General features: G+C 58.5%; 4 protein-coding genes across 8 annotated transcripts; 2 read left to right on the top strand and 2 right to left on the bottom strand.

Moving 5' to 3' along the window:
• Window positions 1-356: 356 nt before the first annotated feature.
• TOE1 (target of EGR1, exonuclease) lies at window positions 357-5,422 on the bottom strand. Its single transcript, XM_030496519.1, has 7 exons — window positions 5,069-5,422; window positions 4,958-4,998; window positions 4,735-4,831; window positions 4,447-4,605; window positions 3,862-4,121; window positions 2,345-2,516; window positions 357-1,298 (listed from the first exon to the last, which is right to left on the bottom strand). The coding sequence occupies exons 1-7, from the start codon at window positions 5,180-5,182 to the stop codon at window positions 507-509; spliced, it is 1,635 nt and encodes a 544-aa protein (XP_030352379.1). The 5' UTR covers window positions 5,183-5,422; the 3' UTR covers window positions 357-506.
• Window positions 5,340-10,765, top strand: MUTYH (mutY DNA glycosylase). 5 transcript variants are annotated; one of them, XM_030496521.1, is made up of 16 exons: window positions 5,340-5,749; window positions 5,901-6,031; window positions 6,837-6,876; window positions 7,203-7,276; window positions 7,388-7,429; window positions 7,506-7,577; window positions 7,781-7,894; window positions 8,095-8,192; window positions 8,469-8,613; window positions 8,714-8,789; window positions 8,854-9,039; window positions 9,245-9,390; window positions 9,609-9,761; window positions 9,910-9,960; window positions 10,184-10,330; window positions 10,419-10,765. In XM_030496521.1, exons 1-15 carry the CDS (start codon window positions 5,638-5,640, stop codon window positions 10,286-10,288), a joined length of 1,545 nt encoding a protein of 514 aa, XP_030352381.1. In that variant the 5' UTR covers window positions 5,340-5,637; the 3' UTR covers window positions 10,289-10,330; window positions 10,419-10,765. The 5 variants fall into 5 exon arrangements, with proteins under 5 accessions (XP_030352381.1, XP_030352382.1, XP_030352380.1 ...); XM_030496524.1 differs by having other exon boundaries at window positions 5,351-5,455; window positions 5,494-5,749; window positions 10,184-10,765; XM_030496522.1 differs by having other exon boundaries at window positions 5,904-6,031; window positions 10,184-10,765.
• Window positions 10,766-11,318: 553 nt separating this feature from the next.
• On the bottom strand, window positions 11,319-14,166 carry HPDL (4-hydroxyphenylpyruvate dioxygenase like). The gene is made up of 2 exons (XM_030494855.1): window positions 14,160-14,166; window positions 11,319-12,960 (listed from the first exon to the last, which is right to left on the bottom strand). The coding sequence occupies exon 2, from the start codon at window positions 12,947-12,949 to the stop codon at window positions 11,774-11,776; it is 1,176 nt and encodes a 391-aa protein (XP_030350715.1). The 5' UTR covers window positions 12,950-12,960; window positions 14,160-14,166; the 3' UTR covers window positions 11,319-11,773.
• Window positions 14,167-16,451: 2,285 nt separating this feature from the next.
• LOC115611508 (selenoprotein Pb-like) lies at window positions 16,452-18,834 on the top strand. The gene is given in 5 exon segments (XM_030494538.1): window positions 16,452-16,487; window positions 16,490-16,659; window positions 16,762-16,974; window positions 17,097-17,232; window positions 17,844-18,834. Coding segments are annotated over 5 exon segments (801 nt in total). The 3' UTR covers window positions 18,090-18,834.
• The last annotated feature ends 809 nt before the right edge of the window (window positions 18,835-19,643 follow it).

The raw sequence follows: 19,643 nt of genomic DNA, 5'->3' as shown, positions 1-19,643 counted from the left end.
CCACTGGGTTAAGTGGCAGCATGTGGTAAGTATAAAGGAAAGAGCTGGGAGGAGGCTGGAGTTCTAACATGGCCAGAAGTTTAACTGGGAAGCTCTGGCTTCTATCTCCTCTTTTTATCAAGGATTACCCCCTTCATCTTCTGCAAGAAGTGACACCCATGCTAAGGTCGGTAGCATATGGTCTTTCCAGAAGGGCAAGGCTAGCTTGTTTTTACAAAACCCACTTTGAGTGCAGGACACTGAACTGAAACTCCCAGCGCTGGGTGCAGTTGAGGAGGTGTGCTTTTCCTCCTCCTTCTCCAGCCTCAGCCCGGCCTTCACAGCCCAGCAGGCCACTAAGGAACAACAGGGGGAACTCCAAGTGAGAGCATTTTAATCAGTCAGAAGTTAAAACAAAAACAAGAGTAAGAAACTTGCTCCACTTCTTGTCAGTTCTTGATGCAACAAAGAACTTCAAAACTTGAAAGGGAGAAAAGCCCCCAAGTTCAGTGAGGAGTCCTCTAGCCCTATCCACTGCCCCAGGCCAACTTCATCTTCTGGCTGTGAGCTTTGGAAGATTTGGAAAATGAGCTCTTCACTATTTGAAGAGGCATCGATTTCCCGCTGAGGTACAGTTTATTATGGCAGTCTGGCAACCAGGGCCCTGCACCAGCGTCTGTGTTTTTTCCTTTCTTGAGCATCCAGACATAAGCCATGATATAGCCAGTCATGAATGCATCGAAGCCAGCTCGGTGTGTGCCCCCCTGCGAAGGCAGACCCCGGGTTTCCTTTCCCTTTTCTGCAGCACACACTGCTTCAGTCTCAGGGATGTCAGTGTGATCGACTGAGCCAATCCCAGTGGGAACGTCTGACTTCCCCTCCACTTGCTCACTGTCAGAGGCATTTCCCCTGGCAGAAGGGCTCACAACAGCTGCTGCCTGGGCAGTAGTTCCTTCTGTGCTCCCCAGATCCTCTTCCCGTTGTGTGCTGGTATCTGAGCTGACCTCTGCTTCCATGTCCATGTTCTCCTCCAGTGGCCTGTCCTCACAGTTGGGTGTGATCTCAGCCAGCACTGTGGCAGCTGGAGGCTCATAGCAGCCCCGTTTTTGTGGTGGTCCCTCCTCCCCATTCTGAACTAGCTCCACTTCTTTCCCTGAGCTTTCCTGTTCCTTTGCAGGCTCTTCTGTGTTCTTCCGACGCTTCCATTTCTGCTTCCGTTTCTTCCGTTTCTTCTCGCAAAGCTTGTCGTCCTCATCAATTATGAGGTCTATGTTATGAGAATGTGGACACTTCACCCCTTTTGGACACCAGCCATAGGCCTAGGGAGAGAAAGAAAGAAGTCTGTAGCTGCCAGCCTGCTTGTTAGAGCAGCCTGTCACCAAAACACAGAGCAGAGCTAATTATTCCCCTCTACCGAGGGCTTGTGAGGCTGTATCAGGAGAGCTGTGTTGTTACAGCTCCACAACACAAATGAAAGGCACTGACAAACTGCAGTGAGTGCAGCAGGCAGCTGTCAACATGCAGCACACAACACAGGCAAAGGAAGGTGGGTTCGTTCTACCTGGAGAAGACAAGGCTAAGGGGATGCGGATATGTAGTTATAGATAGAGGTGATAGAGAAGACGGAGCTAAACTCTTCTGACAGGAGCACAGGGAGACATGATGTGCTAAGAGTCAGGGGAAATTCTGACCACATATTTCAATAAGTGGCCAAGCACTGGAACAGGGTCCTGGAGGGGTTTAGCAGTCTCTGTCCTTGGACATTTTCAAAATTCACCAAACAAGGCTCTGAGCAACATTGAGTTGGTGGTCAGATAAGAAACTTCCAGAGATCTCCCCAACCTATGGTGTTCTGTGACAGTAACATGTAACATCTGGAAGAGCTCCTTTTCTCCCTGAAGCAGCTGAAACCAGTTATGGTGTGATCAGATGGGCTCTCTGTTTACTGCTGTAGCAGCACCAGGACTCGAGGTGCTGTGGACCACGCTGTGTCAGAAGCTGCACGCAGGTAACCTTTTTATACACCTAATCGGGGAGAGAAGAGGTGGCATTTCTTGCTCAGAGGACAAACCAAACTAATTTAGAACTTGCTGCCCTCCCAGGACAGCAATGGGTACTATAACTCATACCATCCCCCTGTTTAGGGCTATATAATCTCTTTCTCAATCTTTGTGTCTAATGTAGCCTTATGGAATTCACTGCCTCTGAACAGAGCATGCTATTGCCCTTTCCATCATGAAGCCACCTGAAGCTTACAAATCCATCTTGTACTGTGAAGCAAGAAGGGGAAGTTTGCAGGTGTCTTCCTACCACTTCCTGCTCTTTCCATGGACCCAGGAAAGAAGCAAGCATTCAAGTTACTTACCGAAAATTTCTCACAGACAGGCACCTTATCTCCCCCTCCCGCATTGTGGTTTTCTTCTTCCAGAGAGCAGTGGCGATAGTCAATGTAAATGGACACGTTGGCAGGGTAGTTGCAGAATTCAATGGTGAGGTGCTGACCGCTGGAGTCCTTCAGCTTGCAGTTCTCTCGCTTGCTGTAACAAGAGTACGCAGTTACTGCAGGTAACTCACTGCAAGTACCTCAGCGTGGAGCTGGTGCAAACGCCCTGTTCTCCACCATATCTCAACTCCACGAGTTTCCTGCTCTTGAGCTCTAGCTCCAGCTTGACAGCTTGCTGGGAAGAAACACAGTCCTGGGAGAACAGCTTTAGTAAGTAGTTGCTTCCATACTGATTCAAGACTTGGTTTGTCTTACGCTGACATGCAGGCAGAGACAACAGCATTTCTGGTGAAGCTAGAGGAGGAGGGGACAGTTTGATTTTAAGTAGCAAGGGCACTAAGGTATGTGTTAGTCTTCATAATGTTAATGGATAAAGAAAAAATGCCCCAAAATGAGGTACCATGTAGAGCATCCAGGAGCCACCACCCCGAAAGGTCGAACCTGGGCAATATAGACAAGAAGGAAACATTTTCCAGCTCATGAGAAAAAGAGCTGTTTTGTCCCAAGAGCTGGCTAAAAAGCCCAAAACCTTTGGAAGGCTTTATGTAAGTAGGTCTGTGGGTCAAAATATGTAAGAGGTCAGTTTAGAAAGTACTTTTATCTTGTCAAAACAAAGCATTCTCATGTTTGAAAACAGCCATCTTGAATGTTTTCAGACCTGTCAGAGTGGCATTTCCTGACATAAAACAGTCACTAAAAATACCATTTCTCCTCTACACAGAGCGTGACTTCAGTTTAATGGAGATCCGAGGGGTTGTATTGCTGCCAGGGGCTTGTTTACACTGCATGGGGAGCACAAAATGAGGGGCCAGACTGTCACTTGAAGCAGACAGACATGTGCCCTGGAACAAGAGAATAACCCTCGCTTGGGAGGGAGATGGTGGGAGTCGTAGCTGGCTGCACGTGTGACAGGATGTGTGACAGAGCTGGTCACCATCAGGACGTGTAGGAAGCACCCACCCTTGCAAAACTGACTTGTAACTAACAGACCCTGCAGGCACAGCCCTGGTTTTGTTTGCTCTTTAGCTGTGTTTTAAAGGTCTCTCTCCTGTGTGTGTTCCTGCTCTGGCCCTCTGACACTGGTGGGCCAGAGCCATGCAGCGAGTCTGTTAACACTTATATCAGGTCGCTGTGGGGTCAGTCTTAGGTTTTGAAATCCTCTTTCAGCAGCTGCCCACCAAACAGACAAGGTGTATTACAAAAGGTACCCTCATGCACTCAGCATCTGTCCTAGAAATGGGAGAAGCTCCTTTCTTCACGCACTGGAACAATACAAATACCCATCCCCCCCCTTGCCTGCAAAAACAAAAACCAGACCAAATGCTGACACTCCATTTGCCTTTCTTCCCATAATCTTTAAATACCAGAGTCCCACTTACCATTTCTTGTAAGCATACTCCAAGTAGGATGCTACAAAGCGAGTCTCAAACTCTGAAGCGTACTTGGTGTCATATATTCCTGCTGGAAACATTTCTGAGAGGTCAGTGGTGAAGGTGCCGAGGCTGTCCGGGAGGTGAGCATAGAAGCACTGGTACAGGAACACCAGATCGATCAGGCCGTTATGGAGAATGAGAGGCTTCTTTGCTCGTATGAGCTCCAGGAAAAAAGTCCGAACGCTCTGGCTCTGGTTCTCATTGCCCTGCGAGAGCAAGGATTAGTCAATGGGCTACGGAGCCTTGACTTGCCATTGCCCTGGGAAGTCCTGAGCCTGTTGCGACAGAGCCTACAGCCTTTACTTGCTCTGACCAAATCGAGGCACAAATATTTGGAAAAGTGACTGCAACAAGTGGCAGCCTGGATACAAACCAGCGGGGAGGTGAAAGGGACAACACTGCACTCGAGACATCAGTGTGAGCCCATCTTCACTGGGAAACTGTGTAAAGGAGAGGCCAGCACCGGAATACCAGCAACGCCCCCAGAAGACCAGAGCAAGCCAAGGCAGTGGAAGGGGAGTCGCTTTGTACCTTGTCGTTTCCCTTGTGGTAAGGGATCCCCTGGGAATACTGCTTGTTGAAGTCGAAGCCGTGCTGCACCAGGAACTGCACCGACTGCGGTTCCACGATGTAATCCTCCGTGCAGAGCAGCGTCAGGTTGTAGATCTGGCACAGGTACGTGTTCTCGGACTGCAGAAGCAGAGCATGCGAGGCCATGCAGGGCTACCCGCCACAGCCAGCTGCCGAAGGGGCAATTCCATGGCGCACGGGTGGGCAGAGCCCCGCTGCTCCCTCGCGGGGCGGGAACCGAGCACGTACCTTCTCCGGGAGCTGCTTGAAACACGCAACACCGAGGGACAGGACGGAGCGCGTCCTGGCCGCGCTGCACACCGCCTTGTACCGCTCCTCGATGCACCTGGGCGGCAGGAGAACGGGAGCTGCCGCCTCCGTCCCACCGCGGACAGCAAAGCCCGCAGGGGAACCGGGCAACCGCTCAGTCCGGCTGAGCTACAACCCTCCCCCCGCACGCCCGGGCACTCACGGGTTCAGCAGCGACTTCCTGGCGCCGAGGCCGCTCAGCTCCTGCGGGGAGACACCCGTCAGCGGCGCCGCCGCTCCCCCCACCGCCACCGGTTACCGCGCCCCGCCTCACCGTGTCCACGGCGACGAAGGTGGCGGTGCGCAGCGCCAGCACCATGGAGGGCCACAGCTCCGTGAAGTTGTCGCTCTGCACGTCCACCACCGGCACCCGCCATCGCTGCGACATGGGCGCGACCGGGGCCCTCCGCTTGCCCGCTCCCGCCGCCCGCGCTGCCCGCCGCCGTGCCCGGCGCTGCCTGCCCGGCTCCTGTGGGCCGCTGGCGGTGGGATTTTCCCCTCTTCTCTAAAACCCCTTTTCAGCCGAAATTTGGTTTCTAAGTGAACGGGCGTTTAGCGCCGGCAGCCCTTGGGGTCCTTCCGCGCGGCCGCGGGGACCGGCGGGAGAAGGGAGAAGCCTCATTTCTCCCCCAGAGCGCTGATTGGCTCCGGCGAGCGGGAGGCCCCGCCCCTTCTCCAGGGCGCCCCCGGGGACGGGAGGGCGCGAGTGAGCCCGCCCCGCGCCTCGCTCCGATTGGCTCAGGCGCGGAAGATGGGCGGGGCGCTGGGAGGGAAACGTTTACCCGCGAAAGTCTCACGTTCCGCCGCTCCGGGTCCCGGCCCCGGCGGCAGCAGCGGCCGGACATGAGCCAGCTCCGGGCGGCGGCGGCGGCTGCAGCCGGGGGACTCCGGAGGAGCGGCGGGAGGGCGGCCCCGCCTGCGCGCCGGAGCAGGAAGGGCGCGTCGCCCCGCAAAGGTACCTGGTAGCGGGGAAGTGGCTGGGGGGAGAGCGGCGCCGCCCGGCAGCGGGTCTGTCGGGGTCCCGCTGCTGGCCCGGTGGTGCTCCAGTCGGGCCCCGCAGCCTTTCTGCGTCCCCGTCTGGGCCCTGACCCCGTGCTGCCCCCCAGCAGCGGCCCCAGCGCCCGCCCCGCCGCCAGCCCGGCATCTCTTCAGTGACCCGGCTGAGATTGAGGCCCTACGCCGGGACCTGCTCGCTTGGTACGACAAGTGCAAGCGGGACCTTCCCTGGAGGACACGGGTAAGGGGGGGCATCGGGAGGTGGGGGGCGTGGTGGAGAACCAGCCGTTCTGCCTTAAGGGGGTGTTGCTGAGGTGACCACGGTGTAGCTCTATGTGATACATCCTGAACTGCATGGAAGACGGTGCTGGAAATGAGATCGTGCTCCCAGCTAGTCCTGACAGTTCTGTAGCGGGTGGTCTGTAGCCGTTCCCAGGGTATAAAGAATGAAGGAGGGCACAGGGTGAGGCCACACTTCTCAAGCATAGCCTCCAACCAGTACTTTTCTTTGGCAAACTTATCCTAGTTGTCTTTCAAACCTGTTTTGTTCCTGTCTCTGTGGCACCCTGCAGCAGGGAGCGCTGCAAGGAAAAGGTTTTCCATGTATTTGCTGTAAGCTGGCTGAGTGCTCCTGCCTGCTCCGTGCTCAGCCTGGCAGCAAGCGGCTGGACAGTACTTGGGGTGCTGGGGGTGGACATCAGCTCTACAGCAATGTCTATCTGAGGGGTGCTGGGAACCATGAGGCCGTTGTGTGGGATTGACATCTGCCTGTGGCTGCTTCCTGTGCAGAGGGGTCCAGTCTGGGAGAGCTCCTCTGGTGGGATTTTGAACCTCTAAGGTAAACTCTTGCTGTGGTTTATTCCTTCAGGCTGTCACTTGATTAAACTAAACACAGGATGTCTGAGAGCTCGGGGAAAATACTTTCTTGCAGATTCCCATGCAGTGTTCAAAATACACCACAGGCAATTTTATTTCATATGTAGGTCCCCTCTGCAGGGAGCCCTGTCTCACCTTGTTTCTCACACTCTATCTCCTTCCCCTTTCAGGCAGCAACTGAGCCAGATGCTGACAGACGAGCGTATGCAGGTGAGGAGCAGGGGCTGTGCCCCACTGCCTGTGGTCCCCTGACATGGATGTGCAATGTGGCCTGGTGAGGAAATGTGGCTTCAGTTCCCATCATGGGAACAAGCTGCCTAGAATGGCCACAAGAGTCACTGACCTCTCTAGCAAGGTGCTGGGGAGTTGGAATGCCCACATGGGGCCTGAGGGAACTCTTGTGTGGCGGCAAGTGGGGAAGGTGAGGGGTGGGAAGGAGCCCCATGGGTTGGATGCTGGTGCAGTGCTTGTTGCCATCACTGACATAGCCACAGCACGAGGTGCCTCTGCTCTGATCCCTGCCCTGCTCCCTGCAGTGTGGGTGTCTGAGATCATGCTCCAGCAGACGCAGGTGGCTACAGTGATCGACTACTACAACCGCTGGATGCAGGTGACTGCTCCTTACAAAGTCCTGTGCCCAAAGGCTGCCCCTTGGCAGATCCCCGTCTGCAGAGCATGGCTCTGCTTGTCCCCAACTTGTCCCATTTCCTCTGTACTGCAGAAGTGGCCAACGCTGCAGGCTCTGGCGCAGGCATCCCTGGAGGTGAGCTCCGCTAGGACCGGGTATTCTCCCTGCCCTCGTGGCTCTTCCTAACGCTGCACCATGTCTCTTGGAGCAGGAGGTGAACGAGCTGTGGGCTGGACTTGGCTATTACTCGAGAGGGAAGCGTCTGCAGGAGGCAGCGAGGAAGGTGCCCTGGTGCTGGGGTGTGGGGGGCGTTCCAGAACCCTCTGTGGCCCATGGGTTGGTGCTGGCTCCCATCTGCCCGGCCTCACCAGGGCTGTGTGCTGCTGGCACAAGCCTATAGAGGCTGTGATCCTGTCTTACTGCAGGTAAAGCGGGTTGCACACACACACCCAGGCTGCTCCCCTGACTTCATCCCCTCTCTGCCAGGTGGTGTCCGAGCTGGCTGGTCAGATGCCCAGGACGGCTGAGGACCTGCAAAAGCTGCTGCCAGGAGTGGGCCAGTACACGGCAGGAGCCATCGCATCCATCTCATACGGGCAGGTGAGAGCTGGGCATCAGTGGACACATGTCCCCTCTCTGCCACCCAGCCCCACTCCTGGCAGGGTTCTGCTGCCGGGTCTCACAAGCCAGGGGCTCCCCAGGGCCTTGTGTGTTCCCTCTGTCCCAGGAGCACCCCAGTTCCCTGCCTTGCCAGGAGCATGGACACCTCCTGGCATGGTAACCCCTGCTCCTTGTCCCAGGCTACTGGTGTTGTGGATGGGAACGTGATCCGGGTCCTGTGCCGGCTGCGGTGCATTGGTGCCGACTCCAGCAGCCCGGCCGTCATTGACTGGCTCTGGTAAGGGGGATGCTCTGTTCCTGCTCCAGGCTGTGGTGATCATGGCTGTGGTTGTTGGTGGCCCAGGGCAGGATCAGTTGGGAACCATGGGGAGCTGAGCCTGCAAAGGGAGAGATCCACGGGGTGCGGGAGCTCTTGAGAAGTGGATGCTGCTGGGATTGATGGAGAAAGGAGCTGTGTTGCTTGTGCCTACCTAGGATCATCCCCCCTCACAGTGACATGTCCTGGGACCCTCTCCCTGCAGAGCCCCATGCTACTCACTGCTGTTTCTCCCAGGGACATGGCCAATGCCCTGGTAGACAGGAGCCGCCCGGGGGATTTTAACCAAGCCCTGATGGAGCTGGGAGCAACTGTGTGTGTGCCCAAGGCCCCGCTGTGTGGGGAGTGCCCTGTGAAGCAGCACTGCCGAGCACGACTTAGGGTAAGTATGACCCCAAAATCTGGCCCTGAGGAGTTGCCATGCATGGGGACAGGGCAGGCTGGTGGATGAGCTGGTCCTTACCCCTGTCCGTTCCTTCTAGGTGGAGAAGGAGCTGGCCTTTGCCTCTCAGAAGCTGTTTGGAAAAGCCACCCCAGTGCCTGATGTTGAGGACTGTGGTAAGTGCATGGCTTGTAGCTCCTTGTCTGAGCCCTCTGGCAAGTGTTACATGGGTGTTTGCAGGTGCTGGGGGCTGCCCCCTGTGCCCCCCAGCCGCGGAGCCGTGGGACAGCAGCCTGGGGGTGACCAACTTCCCCCGGAAAGCAGCGAAGAAGCAGCCGCGGGTGGCACGAACGGCCACGTGTGTGCTGGAGCGGAGGGGCTGCCACGGGGACCACGAGTACCTCATCGTGCAGAGACCCAGCTCAGGTGATGGGGCCAGGCAGGAGGGGGGCAAAGGCACCGCGCTGCCCCTTCCTACCTGCACGAGGGGCAGAGCAGCCTGGGAGAGGGATGCACCAGCGATGTGTGTGCTGCTGGGGTAGGGAAAGGAGCCCCTGTGGGTTGTGCTGGGGCTCAGTGTCCCCAGATGTGTCTCTTGTCACCTCACATCCCTGCCATGCCCCCTTCTCAGGTCTCCTGGCTGGGCTCTGGGAGTTCCCAAGTCTCCCACTGGCTCAGGATCTGCAGGAGGAGAAGCAGAAGGAGGCACTGGCAGATCATCTCCAGGCCTGGATGGGGCAGCCTGTGGTGGCTGGAGACCTGCAGCTCATTGGAGAGGTGAGCCTGGAGCTGGATGGATGCAGCGTGAGCCCCTGTGTTCAGCCATGGGGGATGTCACATGCGGGGAGGACGGTCCCCTTTCCCTGCATCACTCCTCCTGAGCCCCGTCCTCCTCAGAGCCCTGGCAGACCTAGTGCACTTGTGGGGCAGCTGAGCACTGCATCCTCTGCTGCCTGCCTGCTGCCCTTTTCATATGTCTTTCCATCCCCTCACAGGTCGTCCACATCTTCTCTCACATCCACCAGACATACGTGGTCTACTCCCTGTCCCTGGATAGGGATGTGACCCTGGATCCTGCCTCATCCCCATCCCGCTGGGTGACAGAGGAGGAATTCCATGCCTCAGCTGTGTCCACGGCTATGAAGAAGGTACTGGGGCCCCCCAGGGCCTTTCCTCCCCTCCCTCCGTCTTCCTGTGTTCCTGAGAGAGCCTCTGGCATCCCCCCAACCTCTGCGGGTGCCCTGGCTCCAGGACCTGGCTGCTCTTCAGCTCTGGACTCTTTTGTGCTTCCTTCAGGTCCTGAAAGCGTGTGAGAAGCAGCGAGGGAAGGGGAGCAGCCCTGGCCAGGTGAGCATCGCTGGAGGGTGTGTGGGGCCCCAGGAGCTGCTGTGGGTCAGGCCCTGGTGTGCGGTGCTGCCAAGAAGCATCCCCATCCTGGGGCAGGGCTGAGCCTGGGGGATGTGCTTGACTGGCATTGCCTCTGGGTGTCCTTAGTACCAGGGTCACCTTGCTCAAGAGGGGATCCCTGGGGGCTGTAGGGTTGGGTTGAGCCCTGCTGTGTCTCCTGCAGGGCTCCAAGCGGAAGCGAGGGGCAAAGGCACAGGGAACAGGCAGCACCAGCCCTGGGACACAGCTCTCCCTCCACGCCTTTCTCCGGCCACCGACTGCCCCATGATGGCACCTTCCACGTATGAGACCACCAGAGCCCGGTGCTGTGGTGAGTCCTGCCCGTGATGTGGGGATGGTGTCCCCATGCTGCTGCAAGCCCAGTACATAGCCCTGTAACAGTCTGCCGCTCCTTGCAGAGTCCACCAGCCTCCCTGGCTCCCCCATGGGGAGTTGTGCCTTGATGTGGCCCCTATGGTCCTGGATGTGCCAGGAGCTGGCCTGCCCTCCTGCCTCGGTTGGGGCCCTCTGGGGTTATTTGGCTCCATACAGCCACTGCTGCAGCACTGTGGACTCATGGCAGCAGGAAGGTTGTGGCCACATTGCTCCTGCAGCCCTGTCCCTGCATGCACCTCATCTGCCAGCCAGGGAGTGTGGATCCTGCTGTACCCTTCCCGGCCTCCCACAGCCCTTTTTATACACTTGTTTTTACTGAACCTGAGCCACAGGCTTTCTAATAATAAATCTAAAGTGTGTGTGGGTTTTATAAGTGACTTTCTACCTCTGTTGTACTGTGCTAAGCTGGGGTGTGGGGCAGCCTGTGGTTGAATGTGAGGATGGCTGGCACGATCCCTGCATCTGGGCAGGGGACAGCAGGGATTACTTCATTAATGCACCCATGAGCCCCTCAGCTGAGCATTAACTGCTGGTGGCTCCAAAGGCAGCACCCAGAGCACCTCTGCTGTGAGGGCAGCCATCAGCCCTGGGGGCTGCAAAGCTCCTGCCCCTGAGCTGCTCCTCCCTGGGGCTGAGCAACTGTCCCATGGGTTTTATCCTTTTTGTAGGGTTTTATCCCCCTTTTTTACCTTTTCCATCAGGCTGTTCCTGTGTTGAGATTGTGGCTTTTCTCTGACTGTGATGCACAGCAGCATCCTTGCAAAGGCACAAGCCTGGGGGCCAGCAGGGACAGGGGCCAGTCCTGGGGGTGTGCAAGGGGCAAGCGGCCTCAATTTAGGGACTGCAGGACTGGGGACAGCCTGATTTGAGGGGCACTCATCACATCTTAAATGGGAGGAGAGGAAAAACCAAAGCAGTGCTTTCAAGTTAATTCTTTAATGGAGAGGAGCAAGAGCCCATCCCTTGCTCTGCACAGGGGCTGGCTGTGCTCTGGGTGGTAACCACTGATGAGTGGCTGTGTCCATGGCTCCTGGGTTATCTGCTCCCCCCTGGCAGCCCCTCATCCCCCTATGGCTGGGGGTGTTGCTGTGCCAGCAGTGTTCTTAGCCACGCTGTAGAACAAGTCTCATTTAAATTAAGGCAGAGTTCTTCACATAAGTTCGATAAATCACTGGGAACCCAGGGAGGGGAGAAAGCACCCTCCATCCTGGAGGATGCTCAGTCCTGCTGGACATGGCCCTGAGCAGTGTGCACCCACATGGAGTTGGCTCTGGGTTGACCTGGAGACCTCCCTTGCTCCCTGCTCCTGGTATCTCTACAGAGGCGTTGGGTTGGACCAGAGAGGATGGGGAGCTGAAGGAGGACTGCAGTGTTGCCACTACTGCTGCTGGTCCATATAGATCTGCACAGCTTTCCACAGTGCCCGTATATTGCCTTCCCCGAAGCCTGGCGCTCCCCGCCGGTCAATGAGCTCCAGGAAGAAAGTCTCTTCAGAAAAGATGGGATGGGTGAAGATCTGCATCAAATACTCCTGGGAAGGGCTCTCTGCAGCATCAATGCCCTTGTCCCTGGATGCTGTGGTGTCCAGCAGGATGCCCAGCTCTGCCAGTGTGTAGGGGTCCTGCCCGGCCCCCTGGATCTCCTCCGCTTTGCCATCCTGGCTGTAGTAGGTGACTGGGGGTGTGAAGAACCGCGCACCCCGCTGCTGCAAAGTCCTTGTTGTGGCAACAATATCAGTGGTGCGGAGGCCGACGTGCTGGATCCCGGCCCCTCCGTGCTGCTCTAGGAAGGTGTCGACTTGGTTGGTGCCATTCTTGGAGAGGGACTCGGCAAGGATGAGCTTGCAGCCATGTGCCGGGGCACCCTGGGTGCTCTGCAGTGCAAGGAGCAGCATCCCCGTCCCCTGCCCCCCGAGCACGTACCCCTCGGCCGGCCTCTCCTGCGGGTTCAGCAGGAAGCGTCGGAAGCCGAAGCAGTGCTGGTACCAGTCTAGAGCCGCCCGTGCGCTGCCCCGCCGGCACACGTACGTGATGTGGTCAAAGTGGGTGATCTCGATCCCATCCCCTGTAGATGAGGATGCTCCTCGGATGGGCTGGAAGCCCGGCAGGAAGGGTCCCCGATAGCGGGATCGGTCCAGAAGGGTATGGCTGATGTTTCCCACGATGGAGCTCACCACCCCGTAGGTGACAGACCCGCTGTCATCCCTCAGCTCAGTGGGAGGCACCGGCACGGAGCATCCCCGGCTCTGCAGCTGCCTGCAGAGCCCCGGCACGTCGTCCACCTCGAAGCAGACGTTGGAGGCTGTGCCCAAGGTGGGCCGGGGGTCCACATCATAGAGGAACTCGCGGGAGGAATCACCGGCAGGCCCTGGATTCAGGCGCTCGTTGAGGAGGAAGACGGCGCATCCCCGGCGCAGGGCCAGCTGCCGGACCCGCGGTGTCTCCCGCACGGCCACGGGCTGGAAGCGGAAGGTGTTGGCCAGGTCCTGGGCCCAGCCCTGCCTGTAGGGCATGTGGAGGGAGATGAAGAAGGGGCGACTCAGCGAGGCTGCCATGGCTGGGCAGGCTGCGGGGAGGATGCACGGGGTCAGGGGGGGTTGCTGGTCACGGGAAGGAGCCATTCCCCCACCTTGCCTAGAGCCCAGGTGGATTTGCATGCACAGATGCATGTAAATCTGCGCCCCATAAATGTATTTTAAATAAGTGAGTCTCACAAGCCAGTGTGCACTGTGGAAGGGCACCCAGCTTTAGGACCAGCTGGAAAGAGCTGCCCAAAGATGCCAAGCCATCCTACCACCCCTTTGCTCTGCTGCCCTGCTGCACATCTGTGCCTGGGGTCACATAGGAGGAAAGCCCTGAGCCTTGGCTGCAGCCCTGCAGGTCCCTGCTGGAGCAATGTGTCCCTCAAGGATCCTGCAGAGAGGTTAGGGGTAATCCAGGTGAAGGAGATGTGCTGCATGTGTAAGCAAGACTATAGGGACAAGGGTTGAGCAGGGAGAGAATGTTCTGTTCCAGCACCAAGAACATGGAGGTTGGACTGGTAAATGGGGAGCTACACCCTGGTTACAGCTAAAAGGTTCTTGTGCCTGTAGTGTCCACAAATGGTGGGGGTGAGCAGCAGGATCACAGCAGGCTGATGTGCTCTTCCCCTCCCCAGCAAGGATGGTGTGGAGCTACCACGCTCCCTGCAATGGGCTCAGGGCAGTGACCTGCCCTAGGGGTGCAGTGAGTGAAATAGAGAAACACTGCAGGAAAAGTGACCTCCCTCCCCACATAAATACCCATCACACTGAAAAAGGGAAAAAGCTCTGTCCAAAACCACACCCGGCATCACCTCCCTAAAGCATCCCACTGAGGCTCCCTGACCCCACACCATGCACCAGCCACCTCACCCCACCGAGGTGCACTGGGGTGTATGGGGGGGTGGCTGCTTAAATATTCCCCTCCACCAGCTCCCAAAAGAGGCACGGGCAGGGCACTGGGCTCTGCCATGCTGGAGCTGGGGGCTGCGCTGCAACCGGGCACCCCAACTGCCACGGGGGAGCACGGGCCAGCAGAGCCCCGGTGGGACCCTCAGCTGCTCCACACCCGCCCGGGGAGATGGGTCCTTGCTGGGGCCGGTGAGCACATGGCAGGGGACGGGTGGCCCTCCTGCCCTCCGTCCCGCTCCCACCACCGCCTGTCCCAGCCCCTGCCCCGTCCCTCCCGCCGCTGCCACCCCCCACAACCCGCGGGGCCCCGGCTTGCCCTCGGCCTGCGGCTCACCGGGGTCAAGGCTGCGGGCGAAGGGGATGCCGGGCCGAGCCGGGAGGCGGTTCAGGTCGCTCCTCCCCGGCATGCAACTGGCCGTGGCGGGACCGGGAAGGGGGTTTGCGATGCCAGGGGGGGCGCAAAGCGACCGGCTCGGCCGTGGGAATGGCTGCCCGGTGAGAGGAATCGGTGGATGCTGTGCTAGTGCGGCGTGGGAGCTGCTCTGGCATGTTTAAAGCAAGGGGTGTGTGGTGGCCGGTCACTGTGGGTGCTGAAAGTGTGTACAGCCTGTCTTTGCAGAACAGAAACCTGCCCAGGCTGATAACCACACACATGCACCGCGGCCACCGGCTCGGGGGTGAGCAAAGGGACGAGATGAGCCCGGTGGTGGCTGGGGGTCCCCTGGGACTGGAGGTGAAACGTCTCATGGCTGTGCTGGGTCATTCCTGCCAGCAGGAATCCTGCTTGAGCAGGGCGTGCAGTGCGGGATGTGTTCCCCTGCTCAGTGCTGGGTGCTGCATGGTGCCTGGAGAACCCAGTGGGGGCTTGGGGGAGCAGCGTGCATGGGGGGGGGGGGGGAGGGTGACAACTCTGCAGAGGGTCTGACATCGGTCATAGGATGGGTCTGCTCCAGGCTGACCCTGCGCCCCGATCACAACCCATGGCCTTGCCCCTCCAGCCCCACGGCACCAATCTTCTCTCCCTGCTGCTTATGGCTGTTTTAAGAAGAAACCCCCGCCTTGTGTGTCTGGGACTGTGTTGCTGCCCCCGCTGTGTCTGTGTCTGCTGCTGTCCTGCCTTATCATGTTTTTGTGAAGAGCCCAGGTACAATAAACTGCTCAAATATTTGTGGAGACATCCATGCGTGGCCAAAGTGGTGAGCTCCCCCTGCTTGGTTGAGGGGCAGAATCCACTGGTGCTGTGATTTCCCAAGGGAACACCGGCTCCTCACACCGCAGCAGTCCCCCCAGCATGGGGCTGGGCAGGAGGCATGAGACTGGACACTGGGGGCTTGCTGTGGGGCCAACCATGGTCTAAGAGCAGTCGTGGCACCATGCAGCAGGACAGCATGGCCTTTGGGGTGGCACCCTGCGCGGCAGGGAGCTGTGGCACCCCAGGGGTGTGGGTCCTGTAACCCTTCGCTGCAAGCAGTGGCCCTTGCAATGGCCCCGGCACTCTGGGCCCATGGCGGGGTTTCAAGCAGCTGTGACCATCTTTTCCCTGCGGCTCTGCCTTGCACCCTCTGCGCCAGCCCAGCACCAGGCACTGCTTTTGCCCCAGTGCGGCTGGGGCTGGCTGCAGCAGCAGGACCCCGAGGCTGCGTGGCACCAAGGGGGAAGTGCCTGCCTTGTTGCTGTCTCCTGAGGCGGGCGGTGGTGGCTGGGGGTTCAGTCCCCGCTCCAGCCAGGCTGTTCTCCTCCCTCCTGGCGGGCGAGAGTGGACAAGAGATAAAGGGAGACCAGGGCCAGCTGGGTGGGCATTGCCAAGAGCTGCTGGGGGCCACCAGAAGGGAGGTCTGGCCGGAGGACAGCAGTGAGAACTGCGGTACTGGGGGCTCGTTCTCGTGGGGGAGAGGGTGGGAGCTGGGGGTACATTCATCCTGACCAGGCCCTGCAGCACCCCACTCCCCGCCCCCCAGCTCGTCACCCCAGCCCCATGTCCTCCCCCTGCCCATTAAATGTGGATGCTGAAGGGATGCCCATGTTTGGGGTGGGCTGGGTTAGGGGGCTGTGAAAGGGAGGGGCTTCAGCAGATATTGGGGGACGGGGGGTTTAAAGGCTCTGTGCATCCCCAAAGTGCTTAATGGGGGAACCAAAGACTTTCAAGGTGACCTGAAGGTGAAACCATCCCAGTCCCGATAACTCCCCACTTGTAGCTGAGGTGATGGGGGCTGCATCTCTGCCAGCCTCTGGGGCAAAGACAGACCCTTGGCTGGGGCTGGGTTTGGTTTTTGGGGTCAGGGGGTGGAGAAGACCCACGGGGGGAGCAAGATTTTCATCCCATGATACATGGAGCAGATGCCTTGCTGCTGCGGGCAGATGGGGCAGATGCCACTCAGCTGTGGCAGTGGGTGCCCTCTGAAGACTGCAGTGAGGGTGTTGTGCTTGTCAGGGCTGGGCACCATGATCCCTCACCCCATCCCTGTTTCCTGAGCTCCCAAGTGCTGTGCTGGGACTAGTCCAACACTGTCCACCAGTCTTTGTGCTGGAGGAGGTGCATGGTCAGAGTTGGGGTTGGAAGGACCCCATCAGGTTGAGCAGAGAGGAGACTAATGCCTTATTCCCCTTGCCAGGGCCAGGGTCCAGGATGGGGCTGCTGGTGCTGGCCTGGCTATCTGGCTGGGGCTGGGGCTGGCCTCAGCCTCTGAGGGGGCAGACAACAGCAGCCGGCTCTGCCAGGAGGCACCGGCATGGAGCATCAACGGCTTGAGCCCCATGGAGGGGGCTATGGGGCAGGTGACGGTGGTAGCCCTGCTGAAGGCCAGCTGACACTTCTGCCTGCAGCAGGCCCGCAGGTGAGCCCTGCTCCCCTACCCCAAACCCAGACCTGCTGTATTGGGGGCAGCATCACAGCCCCCCACCCCGGCACCCCCATCCCATTGCCTCCATCCCCACAGCCTCGGGGGCCTGCGGGACAGGCTGGCCTGGCAGGGCATGGTCGATGTCCACTACATGATCGTCAACGAGAAGGCGCCACTCTCCCGCGCCATGTTCAGGGAGCTGGAGCGCCAGGCTCCCCCGGGCATCCCCGTATTCCAGCCAGAGCCGGAGGACCCCGATGTCTGGCAGGTCCTTGGGGGTGACAAGGATGACTTCCTTGTCTATGACCGGTGAGTGTCCCCCATCTCAGCTGGGGCTTTCCTGCTTATGGAGCGTTCAATGGGTTTCCAAAAGCTCCTCCCATGGCTGGACTGGGGAGAACCCCTGCCTTGAGCTGGGCTTCTCCCTGCAGGTGCGGCCGCCTGGCTTTCCACATCCAGCTGCCCTACAGCTTCCTCCACTTCCCCTACGTGGAGTCAGCCATCCGCTTCACCCACAGCAAGGACTTCTGCGGCAACTGCTCGCTCTACCCCACCACCACCCAGGAGGTAAGGAGCAGGGATGCTTGCTGGAGCCGGGCTCCCTTCTCTCCTCTGGCATTGCACATCAAGCTTATCTTCATGTCGGGGACAGCTCTGGGTTGGCAGCCGCGCTCAGCCACGCTTGAGAGGGAAGGTGATGAAAGGTCTGGAATAGGGGCACTTAAACAGGTCAGAGCTTTCAAGTGGAGAAGGAGTGCACTAATGGGGTCATAGCCCAGGTCTGGAAAAGCTAACTAGGGTTGTGGCTGTTCTGATGTAAGAAGGGGGCAGGCAGTGGGCCAGAGGTGGCACACTCAGAGCAAAGGAAAGGACGTAACTCTGGGCTCTGCAGGTGATTAGTCACTTCCTAGGAAAAAATCCATCTGGAAATTTTAAATGCAAAGTCCCTTTCCTGGTCAGGGAATTCCCTGGACCACAGGATGTAGGTACAGAGGCTTGTGCTCTGGGTGCTCCAGCATCTGCTGTCCTCCCTGGGTCAGGGCTGGAGAGCCTTTGCTCTGACACAGGCAGCCTTCTGTATGAAGGGTGCTCATCTGCTTTCACCCCAGCTCAGAGTTGTGCTCACGGGCTCTGTGTGCATTCACACACCACACCAGCCCTTGTGTTGCTTTCCTCAGGCTAACAGCACCACGGAGGCCCCTGTAACCGTGAGCCCGCTTCCCAAACAAGAGGAGAAGGACACAGAAACCCCCATCCACCAGCACAACCCCATCCATCCTCACCACCACCACGAGGTGAGCAACGAGAGAGCCACAGACCCAACTGGGGACCACGAACGTGCAACCCATGCTCACCACCGCCACGGAGACCATGGCCAGCCCCATCACGAGGGGAAGAAGCAGAAGGAGGGAAATAAGCACTAAGCCAGGCTGGGCAGCCTCACAGAACCCAGTAGTGTGCAGACCACGCCAACTCGCTTCCCAGAGGCACAAAAGGACTTGCTTTGGGCTGTTGGTCACCAGCAGCATTGGTATAACAACCCTTTCTAACATCCCCCATATAGGTCATACTCTCAATGCTGTCACCAGGGATTAAAATCCCCCTCAGATCCTGTGAGGTGCTGCATTTTCAGCCCCAGGGCTCGGTTCTGAGCCTTCCTCCACTGCTGCTGTCTGCCTTCCCACGCTCCATGAAGCCTGCCGTGCAAACCGGGATGTCCCGGTCACTGCTGGCCGACACTGCATGGGGCAGCAGGGCAGGGGTGGAGGGGCCAGAGCTGGGGTGGGAGCAGCACTGCTGGCATGCTTTGCCCATCCTTGGCACCCCTGGGTGTCCTGGAGCAAGGGGAGGGACAGAGCATGCCCCGCAGGATGTGATCCAGGGTTTGGGAGCACTGGAGCAGTGGGAGGCCGCAGATACCCATGGTTTAAACCCTGTACCCCCATAGCTGTCACATTCCGGGGACCCCCTAAGCCTTGCTCACGGGTATGTGCAGTGGTGGTGGGTGGCCGCAAGATGGTGGCCTTGTCCCTTGGAGACCTAGGGGTCCTAGGTGTATCCAGGACCCACAGCCCTGGGAGGACGGGGTGAGGATGCTGGGGTCTCCTCCTGGGGGAGATCGGAGGGTGATGTGGATATCCAGAGTATGAATTAAAGCCTCTGTGAAGCAAACCCTGCTCAGCCTGGCCTTTGGTGGGGCTCCTTCTCCAGAGAGCATAGGAGGCTCACACAGCACAGGGTGGTCCTGGGCTTTTTGGTGGCACAGGGGGGACTTGGGGCTGGATGTGGACCCCATGGAGCAGCAGCTGGCAATGATTTGTATTCCCTTGTGCCGCGGTAAAGGGGTTGAAGACCAAGAGACCCCATCTCTTCATACCTACTGGTTACCTCGTCCTGCCAGGATGTGTGCCCAGGGCATTAAACCTGCACTGCCAGGAGGAAGTTTGGCTGGGCTCCTCAGTCCCTGGCTTGTGGGTGTGATGTTGGGGTGCCTGCCCTGTGCCGTTGTTGTGGGCCAAAGTTTCCCAACACCAGCCCAAAGTCATCTTGGGCATCTTGTCCCCAGTGCCCAGACCAGTCCCCATTGTGAGCATTATTGTGGGGGCTCCCCAGCCCTGAAGTTGGGTGCTGCACCCCTGGTAGGCCCTGTGGACTGCCCCCATGCTTTCACTCCAGTCCTGTAGCACTTCACTCCAGCTCCATCCATCATCCCACACAGCTCCACTCATGCCTGCTGTGAACTCTCCATCTCTCCGGGCCCCCCAGCCTGAGGGGGGAGCAAAGAGAGATCTTTTCTGCTCAGCGTTATGCAGTGCCATGTGTGGTGCATGTTGCTGCTGATCCTCTGAGCTGGATTTCTGCACCCCTCCACCCTGTCTCTGTGGGGGATGCTCTGCCCAGGGACTGGGGCAAGAGCCACAGTGAAGAGGAGCTGTTCCTCATGGGAATGAGGACAACGGGATCAGGTTGGTCTTTCT

This window comes from Strigops habroptila, chromosome 8 (genome assembly GCF_004027225.2).
Source record: "Strigops habroptila isolate Jane chromosome 8, bStrHab1.2.pri, whole genome shotgun sequence".
Lineage (NCBI taxonomy): Eukaryota > Metazoa > Chordata > Aves > Psittaciformes > Psittacidae > Strigops > Strigops habroptila.
The sequence above is the reverse complement of the archived record's forward strand: the minus strand, read 5'-3'. Positions and strand labels throughout refer to the sequence as shown.